This window comes from Rattus norvegicus, chromosome 18 (genome assembly GCF_021556685.1).
Source record: "Rattus norvegicus strain SHRSP/BbbUtx chromosome 18, alternate assembly SHRSP_T2T, whole genome shotgun sequence".
Lineage (NCBI taxonomy): Eukaryota > Metazoa > Chordata > Mammalia > Rodentia > Muridae > Rattus > Rattus norvegicus.
In genome coordinates, this window is record NC_141551.1 from 52730264 (window position 1) to 52748819 (window position 18556).

At 43.0% G+C, this 18556-nt stretch overlaps 1 protein-coding gene and 1 long non-coding RNA gene across 3 annotated transcripts in view; one reads left to right on the forward strand and one right to left on the reverse strand.

The window, feature by feature from the left end:
- Megf10 (multiple EGF-like domains 10) overlaps window positions 1-18556 on the forward strand; it is a 157073-nt gene that overhangs the window by 122170 nt on the left and 16347 nt on the right. For both annotated transcript variants that reach the window (XM_087592318.1, NM_001100657.1), the window contains 5 exon segments: window positions 9435-9581; window positions 10717-10851; window positions 11320-11448; window positions 15310-15438; window positions 17638-17766. In XM_087592318.1, the coding sequence (XP_087448444.1) occupies window positions 9435-9581; window positions 10717-10851; window positions 11320-11448; window positions 15310-15438; window positions 17638-17766 (669 nt within the window).
- The window catches only part of LOC147999808 (uncharacterized), a 70928-nt gene continuing 68531 nt past the window's right edge, over window positions 16160-18556 (reverse strand). Inside the window, exon 4 of the long non-coding RNA XR_015642985.1 lies at window positions 16160-17968. This is a non-coding gene — a long non-coding RNA (uncharacterized LOC147999808). The remainder of the gene's footprint in view (window positions 17969-18556) is intronic.

Here is an 18556-nt window from a genome sequence, read left to right on the forward strand (position 1 = left end):
TATATATACATTATCTATCTATCTATGTGTATACTATATACTTTTTTACTTAGGTCTTTGATTCACTTTGAGTTAATCTTTTACATAGTATGATTGGGGTGGAGAGGGAGCAAACTTTATTCTATAACCAGTGACCTCAGCACAGATTTTTGAAGACCATTCTACCCACCTATTGAATATCTTAACTTCTTCCTTGCCAGAAGTCAATTTCCCACAGTTGTGAAGCTGATTTCTGGATATTCTGGTCAATCTAATCAATCTGTATGTTTGTTCTCCAGCTAGTAAACTTCGTCTTTGATTGTAGTAACTTTGTAGGACGTTTTAAATTGGGAGAAGTGTGAACATTCCAATCTTGCCTTCTTTTTATGGTTGGCTCAGTCATGCTGGACCCTTGAATTTCCATATGAGTTTTAGCATTAATATTCTAAAACTAAGCAACATGGAAACTTAATGGGATTTGGCTGATAGATTAATTTGGGGAGCACTAGAAATTTAGCCACATTGAGTCCTCACATTAACAAACATGGCCTGTCACCAGCAAGTCCTTCGAGAGGATCTTTTACCCCCCCTAGAATTTGCTGAGAGCTTCCTCAGTTGAAGATGAAGAAAAAAGGGATGAACTGTCACGTGTTAGTGTCAGAGCTTCCTTATCCGATGGGACTAGCCTGTACAATGACTTTATCAGATGGGACTAGCTTGTACAATGACTTCATTTGCTGCCTTAGGAGTGATCATGGACTCAAGGCCACTATCCCTGTAGTTCCTTCTTGCCTTGTGTACTTGGCTTTATGGTAGGAAAGTCCACCTTTCTATGTCCCTGTAACCTTACCATCACTGATGTTGAAGCTGGGTCGTGTCAGGCCTTAAAAACATCTGTGATTTCACTAGGGTTCTTGGGCTTTGTGAAATGGACAGACCATATTTAATTCTCAGTGACTTCAGTGAGTAAAATAGCACTTATTATCTGGTAAATTCAAGTCCTAAGGGAAAGGCCACATTATTCGATTTGTGCCCTCCTCTATCAAATCTGCCTTTGTCTTATAAATACATAGAGAAGGGGAGATGTCCTTGAACATACCGGTCAGAACTCAAGTGTCGTCAACCTGCTCTGTTGATTTAAAGCCAGGATGTAAAAGGCACAACCTAACTATACAAGAGGAAAACAAGAGATGAGTTGGCTTACAGCCAGTCAGAAAATGTGTTCCTGGCATTCCACAGTCTGGGTCATGGGGTAAGACAAATTATTCCCCATCTGGCCTAAGACCTACCAGGCTCCTGTGGGAATGCACTGGCTTCGCCACACAATGTGATCGTATAATCCTCTGCCCATCTGTGACCAGCCCGCTTCCTGTCTCACGTCATGGATCTCTCTCTCTCTCTCTCTCTCTCTCTCTCTCTCTCTCTCTCTCCCTCTCCCTCTCCCTCTCCCTCTCCCTCTCCCTCTCCCTCTCCCTCTCCCTCTCCATGTCTGTCTGTCAGTCGGTTTGTCTGTCTCTGTCCTGTCTCTTTGCTCTGTAGCCTGTACTTATGTGTCTATTACTCTCAAGCGAGCCCAGTGGTTCCAGTGCCTCATTTCCATGAGCCTGGGTTTAGAAGTAGCTGTCACTCACTGAGCCTACCGAAAGATTGTTCCCCACACTCATAGAACACATTTGGTCCGAGCAAACATATGTGTGTGGGGGAGGGGGGACAGTTTCAGAAAGTGTAAAAACACATCACATTCGGAATGAGAGTTTCTGCGTAATATTTACACAGGGCATCATTTCATTGTTGGCCATGAATAGACTCACTTTTTTTCACTGGTAAGTTTGTTTTGAGTAAGTTCCTTGTTAAGATTTTTTTCCCAACCAAGGAGCCAGTTTCAGCCAAATCACTTCCATGAGCCCAGGGAAGCACAGGGATCAGTCTCCTTTCTTCTTTGCTGTTGAGATTGCTCTAGGTGCTATGCTAGGATCACTTGCTGGAGAGGCACCGGTCTGATGTAGCAGGGAGGGGTCCTCAGTGAACTGCAATACAGGACTTAGGCTCTTCCCCTAACAGAGGTAACAAAAGTGGCACAAAGTGGTCAGCCAGTGAGGACACGGGCAGGGGTGGCCATGAAGGGGAGACTGAAAGCAGAGGGGACTACATTAGTATACTTAGACTGCATAGCCATCATGTCGTCTTCGAAGGAAATTTGGTTTCTTAATCTGGAGTCATCACCACTCAAAACTCTGCAGCATTATCTCAGGTTTGTCTTTTCCTAAAGGAACTGAGATTTTAAAAACAGGACTATAGTTTATGGTTCTTGAGTAGGGGATAGAGGACCTGGTCAGCTCAACTGGCATAACTTCATTGAAATTACATATGAATAATATTATATATAAATGTATTAATATATGTATAGTATATAATAAATTATATATAAATTATATATGTATCTGTATATAATAATGCATCATAATAATTAAATTAAAAAGAGCCTAAAAGGGAGAAAACAAGGGTGGATATAGAATGGGATTTGAGGGAGCAAAGGGAAGGAGAAATGACATAATTATATGCAATTTCAAATATTTTTTAAAATAAAGAAAAATAGGTCTGTAAACATTATCATGTTTTAGCAAGGTAGAAAATGTAATACTGTGAATATTAACCAAAACCCAAAGTGCATTCAATATTCTAACTTCTCTTTCTAAAATTAATGCACCACTTCCTCAAAGAAAGGAAATGCATGATTACTGTATAGTTTATTGACAATTTAAGTCAATAAATTGTTTTATTGAAAAGAAAGAGGCCTCACTGGGAAGTGGGACAAATGAAATGCCACTGTAGCTGTAATATACATTTTAATTCTTTTGGATCTCTGGGGCACACGTTACTGTGATCAAGGATATCTAGGTTGTCTTGGGCTTTGTACACATCAGTAGACACACTGCACACATACACGTGCACTCACATACCATATCTGGTGTGTGTGTGTAACACATCCTACATTGTTATAAACTGAAACTAGCTCTTCAGAAATGATTGAGAAATTCCAGATGAGGTATAAATAGCTTTACATAGACAGATGTACTGGGATATGCACTTTTCCAGAGTGGTAGTACAGTGACAGGCTTTATAAAGTATTTTCTTAAAAAAACGCTAGAAACAGGCTCTTCCTTTCTGCTCTGGGTCCAGCCATCCAGGAACACCTACTCACTGAGCATTACAGCTAATCACCATTTAATTCCGGCTGCCTGAAAACACGTGCGGTCTGTGGCCTGGTTCCCAGCTCTGGCCAAGATCACTGTCACCTGGGAACACTTTCCGTTTGCATGGTTCCAGTTGCGATCTAACACCTACTGAATGGGAGTTTGGAGAGTGGGAGAGGAGAGGGTAGGGAAGAGGGGGAGAGGAGGAAGCGCTCACCAGTCCATAAGGCTTCCAGGGGCAGTTGTCTAGAATACTACCTGCACAATGTGACTTGGCGATCCTTTCTGTCATTTGAAAGGTTAGCCCAGTTATCCAGAGTGGCATTCTTCAGTCTGTTTAAATGGAATCTGGTACATCTTATCTTCCTGATAATTGATCATGGGGCCAGGGAACCATTTCTTGACAGAAGCCTCATAGTAGTGGCAAAAGAAAAGAGGGTACTCAAGGATGCCTTTGTTCCAGAACAGGGAAAGTGACTACTAAACTGTCAGGAAGGGGTTAATGTCACACCAGCCCTTGATACCCTTGGACAAGCGAGTGGCATCACACAGCATGGTAGAGCAGGGAGACAGGAACACAGAATGGGATCAGAGGTGAGACCCTCACCTGAGCCCAGCCAGGAGTGGGAGATCTGAGAGGAGAACCCATGGGTGTGTGGATATCAAGGTTCAGCTTCTCCATGGCCTCCAGGAAGCAGAACTAGGCAGTCTTTCTGTCCTAAACACCACTGCGACCACTGAGGCAAATGAAAGCTACCTTCGGGTTTCATCTGTTACAATGTAGCTTTCCGGCACCTTAGCCCCTCAGTGATGCCTAAATAGTTACCACAAGGGCCTTGAGGGGGGTGTGGTCATATGACTAAAGTCATATAAGCGAGAATCCAAGTTAAAGTCAATAACTACATTATAGGGTTTAATCAACATCCAAGTACCCAATTAACCACAAATGCAATCAATGACTCACTTCTGGGACCTTCTAGGTCTGGACGCGTAGAGAGCAGGCATCCTTCTGTCTGTCCCTCACTTGATGGACAGAATTTCTGAAGTGAGAATGGTTCCTCAAAAGACCCCAGCTTGCACACTCTGCCCCACAGCCTGCCGTCCGCTTTCCCCCAGAGCTGTACTAAGGCAGGCAGTGGTTGCTAGCAGGCTGGTCTTGCAGCTACAGATGTGAGCCTCCCTGTTGTCTATTACTGAGACTTTTGGTCAACACCCAATAGCGAGGCATGATTGACAACCCCAGTCAAGCGTCTCCACGTTCTACACCAGCATAGTGGTTGTGCTGTGGGAGTGAAGACATCTATAGACAGTATCAACTCCTTCCCCATTCTGTCAGGACAAATTATGGACAGAGGCAGTATGCTGGTGAATCACTTCCCTATGCTGTCTGTGCCATCACTTTGAAGACGATGTTGGAGACTGGGAAACTAGTGAATTTATGACCAGATACCACGGTTCTTCTCCTCCACTCGCTTACCCCAATTATTATTAACACACATCTGTTTTACTCTAACATGTATTGAACGGGTTGTTGTCTGGGGAAAAGATATCGAATGAAAATAATTTTCTTTATTTTCCAACATGGTAGATATTGTAATATTAGTGCAAAGAGTATGAGGATTTGGCACTATGTCTTTGAGAGGGGAAATAATGACATTCTGGATGATTTATTTACTACGTCCACGCAATCACAAGTGCCCAGGGAAGGCTGCTTTCCCGTGGAGGTCCCCGGCTTAATGCACCGGGCATTAAATGCATGAACATTTCTTTAGTGCTGCCTAGCTGAAGTTTATCACGGTCATTCAGTCATTGCCTAGCAACTTGAGAAGCCTATCAATGGGCTCTTTGTCCCCAGTCCTGGCAAAAACACTCCCTCGCAGATCTCCTTATCAGCATTCAAAATTTTATCAGGAAGGAGTGCTGCCATTGAACGAAACTGCTTGCAGCTCTAAATCTTCCCTCTTCCCATTTTCCCCCTCCTCCAAATATCTTAGAAATTATTTTCCGATGCAACTAGTTTTGAAATTTTTTAATTTGTTCCTTGGTCGACATCCCAAAGAAGTCGTCTTAGGATTTCATTGCTTTCCTATTTCTCCTTAGCTGGGGATATTGGCTCCTAGTCCACAAAAGTTTGCCTTCCTGATCAGGAAGGGAAAGGTGCCAGCAAGGGTGACACAAGGACCTATGTCATGAGGACCTTCCTGCTCTGGCTTCTGCCCTTCTGAGCCCTTAAATTCAGGGCAAGTGTCCTCCCACTACTCACTGGCCCACATCCTCTCTGCACACACTGCCTGAGACAGACACACTGAAAGCGTCATCTCTTTTCAACGAGACACACTGGTACCCAGGGTCAAGCGTTACTCTCCACGTATGTTAGCTCCTGGACAGCACAGCCAGGCTCTCTCAGTCTCACAGCTGACAGGATGTGTTGTTAGGGGTAGGGTAGAGAGCAGAGGAACTCTCCATCCACGTCTTCTCCATCTGTCTACAGAATTCTTCTTCCCCTGTGGATGGTTTTTTTCCATGTCTTCTCATGTTTTTCATTTGTCACCTCAGTGATCTCAATTTGTTTCCCAACTTTTTGGTCTTTAAGACTCCTCTCTTTACACCATCATCCATTCTCCTATAAAACATAAATGTATCCATGCCATCCTCATTTGGCCTCTGATAATATGGCATATGTGTGTGTGGGGGTATCTCCTTCCATAATATGATACTCTTAACTATTCTCTAAGGGTCCACAACTACTCTCCAAGGGTCCACGGCTATTCAGATGCTTCTCTTGGTATTTCTAGTTCCTAAGTTTCACCTGTTCCCAATGTTGGTAATTCCTGAATCCTGCTGAATAATTCTGGGGATTCTGAATCGTGTGGCCACTGTTCCCTCAGCCTAGACCTATCTTCTCTCTTCCTTGCTCCAGATTCTTAGACAAAGCTGGGAATGTTTCATCAACAAGCCAGTGCTAGCTAGACTCCTAGAAGACGTACTGACAAATTATTTTTCATCTTTAGCAAATAAGGAAACAAAAATACATTCTGTGAACCCCATCAAAGTTTCCAAATATGAATGAGAGGATGGGGTGGGGTTTAAAGCAAACTAACAATTCTTTCAGCACCTCTTGATCTTGGAGCAGGTCTCACACGTCCCCAACCTGATGCCAGGAGGTGATTCAAGGAAACACTTCGCCAGGACTTCATTGTGATTCTCATTGCCTGAAATTTTACACTTTGCTATTTATTTCTTACTTTACTTTCAAAATGTGGGCCTTCTTGGAATATCAGTAATCTCTAGAAAAACAGGATCTCAGAAATAATAGATTTATCGTGCCCTTCCCTAAATATGTAATGCGATGGCAAGAAACATGGAGAAACTGAGGAGAGGTAGGGCTGTAGGATAAAGGATGCTACAGAGGAAAGATAGCATCCTACTTTTCTGTAGGCTTGTCTCATCTCTAATACTTGTCTTGAAATAGATTAAGTGTCAAAATCTACAAAAAGGATGACTCCTTTACTACACAGAATAAAAGAAGAGTTGAACTTCCAAGAACAGAAAATGGAATGTTTATAATGCACATTCAACAGAAAATTTCTCTCACAATCCTAAAATTAAAGAATCCAAAGCTATTTAAAAAACACGCTTGGTTTTGTTGAAATACGCTGATACAACAGCAGGCAGGCAGTCTCTGAAACAAAACGATGAGTACATCATGAGAAACATGGGCTTTTGCCCCAGTGCATCCCTTCACTATTCCATGGTGGTTTTTACTTATTGGAAAAATTACCTTGATGAAGTCGATCATGACAGATGGCTGTGCTAGCCAGCTGGACAAGTCTCCTGAGGGAAGAGAAATCAAATACCAAGCATAAGGATCACTTAATTTACATCTGGCCTTCAGTCATTTTTCATAACTGGCTTCGTGTGCTTATCCACAAATCATGTGAACGTATAAGATTCAAAGCCAATGTGACGGTTACTCTTGGTTGTCAACCTGACTACACCTGGAATTAATTATAACCCAAGTGTCTGGGTGCACCTGTGAGGGATCCACCTTTAATCTGGGACCCACCTTCTGGTGGCAGCCTATGTAAAAGACAGGGAAGAAAGGAGGGCTTGCTCTTTGCCTGCTTGCCCTTCCTCTTACCAGCACGTTCATTCCTTCACTGACATTAGAGCCTACTTCTCAGATATTCTGGTGTCTACTGAGATATACAGTTTTATGAACTGAACAACTATCGGATTCTTTGACTTTCTGCTGGTAGGTAGCTATTGTTAGAATAGCTGGATCATAGCCTGTAAGCCACTCTAATAAACCAGTGTGTGTGTGTGTGTGTGTGTGTGTGTGTGTGTGTGTGTGTGTATCAAAGATTATCTTATCAGTTCTATTTCCCTAGAGAATCCTGTCTAATACAGCTAGTATATTATAGCTGAATTTAAGTGTAATGTGATTTGGTCAACAGTTGATAAAGGAATGGCCAAGTCTCAACCCTCAAGCCCCATTCCACATTTAAAAAAAAAGTATTCAGAAATCAGAACTAATTTTCAGGGTGATTATACGGTTATCTGAGTAATAGTTTGGGCTCTACATCCTCAGGCTTCTCTTTGAGATTAGCCTGAATGGCTCTGGGTCAAAATGCCCAAGGACATCTGAATCTATGAAGCAGGTGTCCCCTTACCACCTTGGCTGTCAAAGAGGAGCCCTGACTTACAGTGAGGATGGAAAAACCTGAATTCCAATTGAGAGGGGAGCCCCAAGCAGGTTAGTTACTCTCCTTAGTGTTTTCTTTAGATGTAAAACAGAGTTTACATTTGCAGCTTGCTCCTGAGCTCAAAGCTCCTCTGAATATCCGATGACTCTGTATGGTATAGGTATTGGTCTGAAAGAATCGACTGAGACTCCATGGCTAGTACTTCACAGTGAGAGAGTGTAGAATTAGCAAGTCTGTCTCAGCTTCCCAAAAAGACCTTGAAAAGTAAGATGCGTGTGAACACAAGAAAAAACTGGGCTTCCTTCCATTCCATTTACTTATCCCCTGTGGAACACTTAGTCCCCAGTTAGTGTTATATCTTCAACTGGTTCCCTCTGGAATAAAAAACTGTTACTAACCCAAATTGGACAAAATGGAGTTGGGCCTGATTTGCCAGCTTTTGCCACACTAAGGACTTTCTGGAGGATGAACACAGAGGCAGGAAAAAGTAGAGATTTATTATTCTACAGAAATGGCTTTATACCAGCTGCTGACATACTTGTGGTCATTTACAATGACATCCATATTGGGTTCAGGGCACAATAACTTTTCTCCAAAAAGGCAGGCAAAATGTCATATGGCCTGCCTGGCATCCTCCAGCCAGGGTCACCGTGAGCTTTCCGAGTGAGCATGTCCTCACTGTGTTCTCCCTTGATCCGAGGCCAGCAGTTACCAGTGCAGCCCAAGTTAGAACCCTTTCCTTTACAGGTGAAGGTCTCTGAGAGTTATGATGTAACAAAGAGACCCCTGTTGTACTTCAAATATGAATTTATGAAACTGTCCTCTGCCTCCAGTGATGCCTGGCTTTACTTTCCCCTCACAGATTACCTTCCTGTAGGTGTTTGTTTATTGGGTCATGACTAGCTTAAAGTTCTTTATTTGCCAAGTAAAAAGTTAAATAGATCCATACAGTTTCATAAGAGTTACTTAGAAAAAAGGACATCAACAGTCTTGGCTGGGCTATTCTGCCTCTATCTGTCCAATGTGAAATAAAATTTTAAAGGATGAAGCTGGTGGCACATTTGAGTACATTGGCTTCTCCATCACAGTAGATCTTTGAAATGTTTTAGGATTGTGCTCCCTACTCCCCAATAAGGTCTCCTTCATGTGAACTAATTTAATCATTTTGTGTTTTTTTTTTATTTCTCTGTAAAAACAAAATTGCAGGGTTAAATAGGAAATCAATAGTATTTTTTTCCTGATAAATTTTGCCTTCAATAGCCTGCGCCCTGGGGCTCCATGTTGTTCCTTTCTTATTAAAGAAGAAAAGTCACTGTAGTGAAATGTCCTCTCCTTGACGGCACAGGAGGGAGTTCTGGGTATTAGATAACGTTATGATGACTGTGTGTTTGGTGTACATATGCGATGATAACTGGATTTCAGCCTGGTGCCTTCTCTGCTTGTGGTTGTCAGACATAGTTGCCTTTACACCATTCCTGACCCCCCTCATTGTATTAGCGTCCTCAGGGGCCCACACCGCACCCTCCTCATCCCTGCCCTGTGTGTGATGTTTCAGGTGTGCACTGTGACAGTGTGTGTGCTGAGGGACGCTGGGGTCCTAACTGCTCGCTGCCCTGCTACTGTAAAAATGGGGCTTCGTGTTCTCCCGATGATGGCATCTGTGAATGCGCACCCGGATTCCGAGGCACCACTTGCCAGAGAAGTAAGTGTCTCCTGAGTGATGGTTTCTACCCCTTCCCTTCCCTGGGAATTACGTACAAACCATCTCTGCCCCACCCCTTAGTTCCTAGTGACATTTTGTGTCAACCAAAGGGAGAGGAGTCCTTGAAGAACTGTCCTCAAATAACACTTCCCCAAGATTTTTACTCTTTTCAGCCTCCAAAACTAACCTAACAGATGGGCGTTAACCCTTTCTTCCTAGTGACTATTTCTTTACCTCATTGGCTCAATCATCAGGATACAGTTCTCACTTCCTCAGTGCAAATGGTGTTCCAGAAATCCACTGACCTGTAAACATTTTATTCGGCAATTTGGCAATAGCCTCACCTCAATTACCAGAAGTCAACATCAGCCAAACCTTGAGGCAATCGCACCCCTCACTAGGAATCTGAAAGTCAGTGCTGTGGGGAAAGCAGAACTGAAAGTTAAAAGTGGGGAGCATTGACGTCGCTCTGCAGAAACCTTGGACTAAGAAATGATCTGTAACATTTTGCTAAATCTTTCGGTAAACGTAATCAGGAAAGAACATGTGATCGGTTATAGCAGGCGCTGTTGTGATTTCTCAAATCAACTGCTTTTGCCATTAAAGAGTTCAATGCAATCATTCTATATATAAATCTAAACAAAGTCTTTGAAAACATTCAGACCCATAGCATTCTGTGTACTCATCCTTCTCTAATGTATTCACAGTTAACCTATACTATTTTTAAGGAGAAAGAACTTCAAACCTCATTTGGCTTATTAATTAATTAATTAATTAATTAATTCACTCATTCATTCATTCATTTTGCCAATCATGATTCTTGAAGAATAAAGGATCAAGGAGTTGCTTAATTGAGATATTGATATTTAGAGTTTTTTTTTTCCTGTTTCCTTCTTTGTTCTACAAAATGTCTTCCAGCCCCTGATCTAGGGCCAGCCTTGAGCCAACCACAGGAAGATAGTGGTATATATGTGAGACATTCCCTTCTTCCCTTGTTAAAAGCTGCCTTCTTGTTTCATGCCTGAAAACTCCTCCATTATCATTGAGAGTCTTCTTATTCCTCAGTTTCACTAGACTTCTGTGTGGAACAGGCGGTAAACAAAACAGGAAGGTAACTATGAGTTTCTATTTGCAGTCTGCTCCCCGGGCTTTTATGGACACCGCTGTAGCCAGACATGCCCACAGTGTGTGCACAGCAGTGGACCATGCCACCACATCACAGGCCTGTGTGACTGCTTGCCTGGCTTCACTGGCGCCCTGTGCAATGAAGGTAAACACCGAGGTAGCCCAGAGAGCCATGGTGAGATCAAGCTTCCTTCAGTCTTTACTCAGAATTCCACCAGGCCACTAATGCCTTGCTATGACCAGCTCTAGGTAGTTCTGAAAACAACACAAACGTTGGAGGCACTGCCTTGTCGTGAAGCTCTCAGCTCCCTCACTTGTGTCTTACGGTTTCATTGGAACCTCATGAAAAGTCAGTGCGAGGAAGGACTTTGACTCCCTTAGTGAGAAACTATAATTCAGATTTCTATAAATGCCACAGTGACTTTTTGAGATGCTGGGACGAAGCCTTTGGTTTCCTGTGCTTGTAAAAATGAGCCCGTCTGGGAGGAGGGTATATGCTTTCTCAAGTGAAGGCAGTGGGCAGCTGGGTGTGACCCTGGAAATGGTTTCCTGTTCTCAGGGTTCTGTGAGGTGTGTTCCAACTATAGCTGACTGGACTTGGGTTTGTTCACAGTGTGTCCCAGTGGCAGATTTGGGAAGAACTGTGCAGGTGTTTGTACCTGCACCAACAACGGCACCTGTAACCCCATCGACCGGTCCTGTCAGTGCTACCCAGGCTGGATTGGCAGTGACTGCTCCCAGCGTAAGTCTTGTTGGAAAAACAACCAATTGACTTCTTATGTCTTAGGATTGAATGATGAGAGTGTCTATGCCACAACCATTTGTTAAATGTATTATAGTCTTTAAATTAAGAACCCTATGCAATGGCCTATCAGTATCTACCAATAAATTGATGTGACTCTGGGAAAAATCTCAATTTGTAAAATGTTTTTCTACTCACTTTTCAGTTACTAACCATCCTTTGATTTACACAAGTGTAAATAAATCAATATCTAATTATATTCTATATCAACATATTAAATATTTATATAATTACACATAGTACATAATGTATATGTAAATCAATGATATAAATGGAAACTCACAGTAACCTTTATGAATTGGATTTATATCTTGTTCCACCAAGAGATCTAGTAAAAATGGAGGAATGAGAAAACTTAAAAAGTAGGATAATGAGGATATATATATATTCAATGATTGATCATAGGTATGACTCCATGTAACTAAAGCTTACCTCATTATGTAGTCTCATTCATTTATATATCAAATATAAAATTATAAATGTAACATATATAATATATGTATATAAAATCAGTGGATGGTTAGTCACTGAATATATACATACATACACACACACACACACACACACACACACACACACACACACATATTCCATGTATCCTAGTGTAGCTTCAAACAAATCATTATGTAGTCTTTTATATATTATATATCAATATATTAAATATGTAAATATATCAATGAATGGTTAATCATGTAGCCAAGGCTGGCCTCAAACTTGCTCTGTTGTCTAAGATGACCTTGAACTTCTGCTCTTTTTGCCCCCACCTCCTGAGCATTGGGATTACAAACGTGTGCAGACATAACGTGCTTTTGTGCAGTGCTGGGACCTGAACCCAGGGCTTCAGAGATGCCAGGCAAGCACTCTACCAACTGAGCTACAGCTCTGTCCTTATTATCCGTTGACCTAAAACAAAAATAGATTTATTTAGAGATCTATCTTTCTGTCATGTACTCATCCAGAAGTGTATGGAACCATGAAGAAGTCAAACCAAATGACGTGAGTCTTAGAAACTTTCTGGGCTCCTGGGCAGACTGACTACCGCAGTGTACCTCACAACTTGTCCCCTCCCTTGGCTCCCCCGAGCCTCTCATACTGCCCTTCAGATGGGAGAAGTATGACGCTAAGAGGAAATGTGTTGATGACTTTAGACTACCCATGCCACGAAGAGAGGACAATGACCATAAGGCAACCTTTGAGAGGCGAGTTTGTGCACATTCACAAAGGATTCAGCTTCTGACCAAAGACAGCTCGTGCCTGCCTTTTCCTCATCACGGTGTTCGTGCTCAGTTGAGATAAAATCTAACATGGCGCATGTATGATAGGTCAGGAACGGCTCTTGTTCTACACAGTGGTTTGTAGGCCATTGAATTCACCCTAGAGTTATAATCAACCTGTACATAGTAATTGGTAGGGAATATGTCTTCATCTGAATATTAGTTTTGCTTTCTCCCATTGCTGAGATAAGAAGCCTTTGGTGAGAGAGGTGTTTATTGTTATAGATGATTTCACAGTATATATTTTAATCAGTTGGAGGGGTTCCAGAAGTAATTGCCATGTGTTCAGATCTGCGTATTGCAAGCCTCTGATGATTTGGGCTGGCACAGGAACAGGTTGAAGAATAGGTGCTCGAAATGAGTGACAGGGCTTAGGAAAGAAAACAAAGATCCGATGTCATTGCTGGAACATGATTAGTCTAATTTGCTCCTTTAAAATGTATTCTTTAGTTTGGAAGTTGGTCACTTCCTCATTTGGAGGAGGAATGTGCTGGAAGGAACAAAAATGAGAACAGCACTGTGAATGGAGACAATAGCACGGCTGTCCTCATAATCACTGCAGAGGAAATTCATTTGTTTGGCAAGCCTTGTTTCTCCTGGGGACCATTGGTTTCATTGATTCCTGTGGTCTCTGGGGGTCCATCTTAATATTTCTTCTTGGCTGGTCATCAGCTAGTTTTAAGAAAGGGAAGTCCTTTACCATGCAGACCAAGACTGTGAAAACTAATGAAGTACATTTAAAGGAGCTCGAGTCCTTGGCAAAGTGACTGTCTAAAGCTTTGTCCCCATACTTACCTTTGGAAATGGGAAATTTGAGTGATCTTTGTTTACAACCTTTGGTCATCGCCAACCCAGGAATAAAGCCTGCTTGCCTTAAGTGGCCAACTTAGAAAAAATACCCTCCTGGCAGTAGATGGTTCATGAAAACGTATTAAGCATCATTAGACATAGTTCGTTTGGACCTGGAGAGATTTCTGCACGGTTTAAAGCTCTTAAAGCTCTTGCTGCTGAATCATGGGGACCAGAGTTTGGAACTCAGTACCCTTTAACCAAGCTGGGGGGAAGGGGGGACATCCCATAAACACTGTAACTCCACTCCCCAGTGCCCTCTTCTGATATCCATGCACAGGCGTGCACACCTGCACACACATTACACATTCACTCGTACAGACAGAAAGACACAGCTAAACTTGAAGTTTATATAAACTTAAAGTTCATATGTACACACAGTACATATGAAAAGAAAAGAAATACTGTTACGGAAGCTGGGTGAAAGAGAACCAATTGGATTTTTCTTATTTTAGAGGTAGGTTTTTGAGTCCTGTAGGCTACATCAGGTAGGGGGACATTTCAGTTGTCTTCGTTCTGCAGCCATGCTTATGTACGGAATAGCGACTATCGCTGTGAATCTGTGTGACCTAGGATAAGATCCTGTTGCCCACTATTGAACCAAAACTTCCTCACCTGAAAAATAAGGAAGGCTACTGAGAAAACCCATCGTAATACCCCTGAGGACCAAGCGTTCTCCACTGTTACTCTTCTCTTGTTCTTGGGTAAAGACGGTGCATGTGTTTCTGGGAAATACTTTTCATTTTAAAATGACTTCAGGCTCATTTATTTTCTTTATTGCTTCATAGTCTCAGTCAGATAATAAAATAGAAATCGCAAGTAGCCATCTCCTTAAATGGTTTCTTGAAGATATAGTATAAATAAAACTACATTTTTTTTAATGAATCAAGTTCATTTTGTCCACATTTTATGTTGCTTTCTAAAACCTCTCCTGCCGACAGTGGATTTAGTTAATGTGTTCTCTTCTTCCTCCGATCGAGAGTCATAAGAACTCTCTCATAGGAACTTTAGCACATAAAATGAGATTCCAATGGCAACCCTGGAGACTAGAGACCAGGACAGGATTGGCTAATCAAAGCCCCGAACCCATTACCTTGGTGCTGCAAGAAAAATCAAAGTTCTAAGCCCATGACCTAGGTGCTCTCAGGGAAATCCCACCACCATCTGATTCTTACTCAGTTGCTCCTTCCTGGGTGAGCCTGGGTTCAAGAAGAAGCTCTCCTCATTCTTGTCCTCCTTATTTCACCTGATTGTTTCTTCCATCACTGCCTCTCAGTCTGCTGGTAGTTTTGCTTCCTCGAAAAACAGAAGCACTCAGAGTGTGACTCAGACTCCTGTTTTGTCTTTGTTCTCTTCCTTGGGTCTAGAACAGTGCTAGGTATCCACTGGGTATGATTTATTTAACAACTGACTTTTTAAAGTAATTCTTGTTCCCTCGAGTCCCTTGGAAGTCCATAAATGTGTGTAATTATGTCAATAATGTTGGTAGTTATTATGACCGGCATTGTCTTGTGGGGTTGGTACAGAATTCAGTACTCAGTCTGTGAATTGTGAGTATCTTGACTTTATTAGCGGTATGAACCCAGCACGTGGAGGGTAGCGAGAAGGTGGGTGAAGTGTTCTGTTTGGTGCCTACCTGGGGACTCCGACTCACCTCTCATGCTTGCTCCGTTTTCAGCCTGTCCACCAGCCCACTGGGGTCCGAACTGCATCCATACATGCAACTGCCACAATGGAGCCTTTTGCAGCGCCTATGATGGGGAATGCAAATGCACTCCTGGCTGGACGGGGCTCTACTGCACTCAGAGTAAGCAAGGGGCCTTCCAGGGTTCACCAGGGGAGCCAATGGAAGAAATAGGCTCCCTGTTTGCCCATAGGTATGTTAGGTCAGTGAGGGCCCCTTCAAAGCACATGCTACCTCCTTTAGGACCTCTAGAGAGCTCCCTTTCTGTGTGTTTAAGAACCCCACATTACAGGTATCCTTTGGCTCGCTTTTATCAGGACATTGAGGTATTCTAATGTGTAATTGATTTCCCTTCTCTCTCTGTCTCTCTCTCTGTCTCTCTCTGTCTCTCTCTGTCTCTGTCTCTCTCTCTGTCTCTGTCTCTCTCTCTCTGTCTCTGTCTCTCTCTCTCTCTCTCTCACAGACTGTTTTTCTGTGTGTGAAATGCTTCCATTTCTTCTGACTGTGCAAATGTGAGAGTAAACGATGGGGTTTGGAAGTCAGTACAGACACACACACCTCACTGCTTGGCTTACTGTGTGCTCACAGAGAAGTTTACCTCGAGGAACCAACCAACTCCAGATACCCAACCCTCATCCCACAGTGTCTGATTCGGGGCATCTGGATGGGGATCTGTGAATTTGCATTTCTGTCCATTGGTGATACTGTCAGCCCAGGTTCATGTTTTAAAAACAATTTCTCCAGTTCTTACTCCTAGCCCATATCTCATATGACCCTTCATTTAACCCCACGTGGTGTTTAGCATCACACCATGCAGTGTGCATGTACTTCTTTCTGCTAAGTCAAGGAAACAAACCAGGAAGGCATTTATTAAGGATATTATCAATAGTAACATAACTTAGTAATGTAACATAAAAATAGCCATGTCAAAGAAAAAAGATGAATTAGGAAGTAGGTATTTCTATTTAATACTATTTTGTATATATAACAGAGAAAAGCTGAAAGGAGACTTCTAGAAGTTTCTGGGATGAGGGATGGCTGTTGGCCCAAGATCTGGAAGACAGAACTGCAAGGACAAATTTGAAAGCTATTCTTTAAAGACTTAAAGTCATAAAGATTCTTGAACTCCTTAGGAGGGAAGCACACCTAGGTCACCTATAATTTTAAAGGCAAAGGAACCTTTTAAAGTGGACAAAGCAGCATGCAGTGGCACCTGCATGGGTCTGGTCCTACCACAGCCCTGCCTGCCATCCTGCCCTTTACCTGTGACTTGGGATACTTGGGGCTTAGCTCTTATCTGTAGCCTAGGAAGACCCAGCCCTGTAATGGTAGGGCACCAAAGAGTAAATGGCAAAACGAATGAAAAGAACCCAGTACAAGACGGGTGTCAAATAAATATGTGGTATGGGGGAATGCCATTGTGTGCTGAGATCTGTGTGTCACTCCTGCTTCTTAAAATTCCAGCTCTCCTTAAATGGCAAAATCAAGGCATGGGCAGTATTTAGAAACAACTGACAAATCTGCTGTATTGAAACTTTTGTCCTGCCTTAAACACTCCTGCAGAGCAGCTGCTGACCCATATAAGCCGAGAGAGAGAGAGAGAGAGAGAGAGAGAGAGAGGAGAGTCTGTGTCTGTGTGTGTCTGTCTGTCTCTGTGTGTCTGTCTGTCTGTCTGTCTCTGTGTGTTTGTGTGTGTGTGTGTGTGTGTGTGTGTGTGTGTGTGTGTGTGTGTGTGTTTCTCCCCAGGCTCCTTGTGATGTAAGTCTTGGAAGCCATGTAGCCAATGTGAAGGTTTAAAGTACTTTCTAAATCCTCTATGAAACACAGCTGGTTTTGGCCTTAAGGGTTCTATCCCATATATTTGATAACAGGAATACTACAATTTAAGTTAAAAATGGATACAGTAGACAGGACTAGTAGAAGAATTTGAGTAATTTTGCACTAAAGGTAAAAACATGCCACCTATCTAAATACGAAGTACTCACTACAGTCCAGGGAACTCAAAACCAGGATTCTAGAAACTGAGTGAAGAATAAAAGAGAATACTGCATCCTTCCCGGGCTCCAAGAACTTTGTAGAAGACACTGGCAATGGTTATACTGACAGCTAGGGACTCTCCCACCCCCAGTTTGTAGATGACAATCTCCTTGCAGGAGACTTAAGACTTCTGAGCAGCCCTGTGACAGCTGAGATACGTGGGAAGGCCTTTACTCTCCAACAGTGTCCCAAGGCCTTCAAGTCCACCTACTGGTGCATGCAGGCAGGGAGCCATGCTTCTCCTAGGTAGTCCTCTGACTTCCGTTGTTCTCCGACCTTACACAGGATGCCCTCTGGGCTTCTATGGCAAGGACTGTGCACTGGTATGCCAATGTCAAAACGGAGCTGACTGCGACCACATCTCGGGGCAGTGTACCTGCCGCACGGGATTCATGGGACGGCACTGTGAACAGAGTGAGTACATGACACATCATCACTGGGTGTCTGGATCACCTTCCTCAAGTCCAGAGATGCCAAGGCTGTATGACTGCCGCTTGAGTCGTGCGAGTGGTGGTTAATTACCAGTGCCGTTGGTTTCCTGTTCTTAAGACCTCCCTGCTGGAATCCTTGCTGTCTGTCTTTCTTCCGAATTCTGAGTGGAATTCCACCTGGCACTCTGGGTAGACGGGGCGAGACTATAAGAATGAAGTCGAATTCAACTTTTCCATTATGTTTTTCCTGGCTTTCCCTCCCTCTCTTATTTTTGGAATATGGTTTCTCAGAGGCTTAACAGACATGACCCGTCTCCCTTCACAGCAACCATGAGTCCAGACTTACACTAGGGGACAGAGTGGCTAGGGAGAAGTCCTGGGGCCTGGGGCCAACCTTGGGAATGGGTGTGGTATTGAGTCTAGGCCCATGTTGCTACCCTTTTGATGGTGATTTTCATTCTTCCCACTAACAAATTTTCATCTGAGCCTTAATCTTCAGTTCGACACAGTGCCTTTACCCTTCCTTTTTAGTCCTAGGGAGACGATGCTGTGGAAATTACCCCTCTCTGTTGTGTCAATACCCATGTCCATGAGCCGTGTATCTACTCACAGGGTTACAAGACCGTTAGCCTTAGCGGCATATGTAAGATGAGCACGATTTTCTTTTCCTCTGTGGCCTTTGTTCAGTACTGAGGATGAAACAGTAAAGGCAGAGCTGAGGGTGGCACCCTCTAATGCTGCAAGCCCAGAGGCAAGGCATGTGAGAGATCACC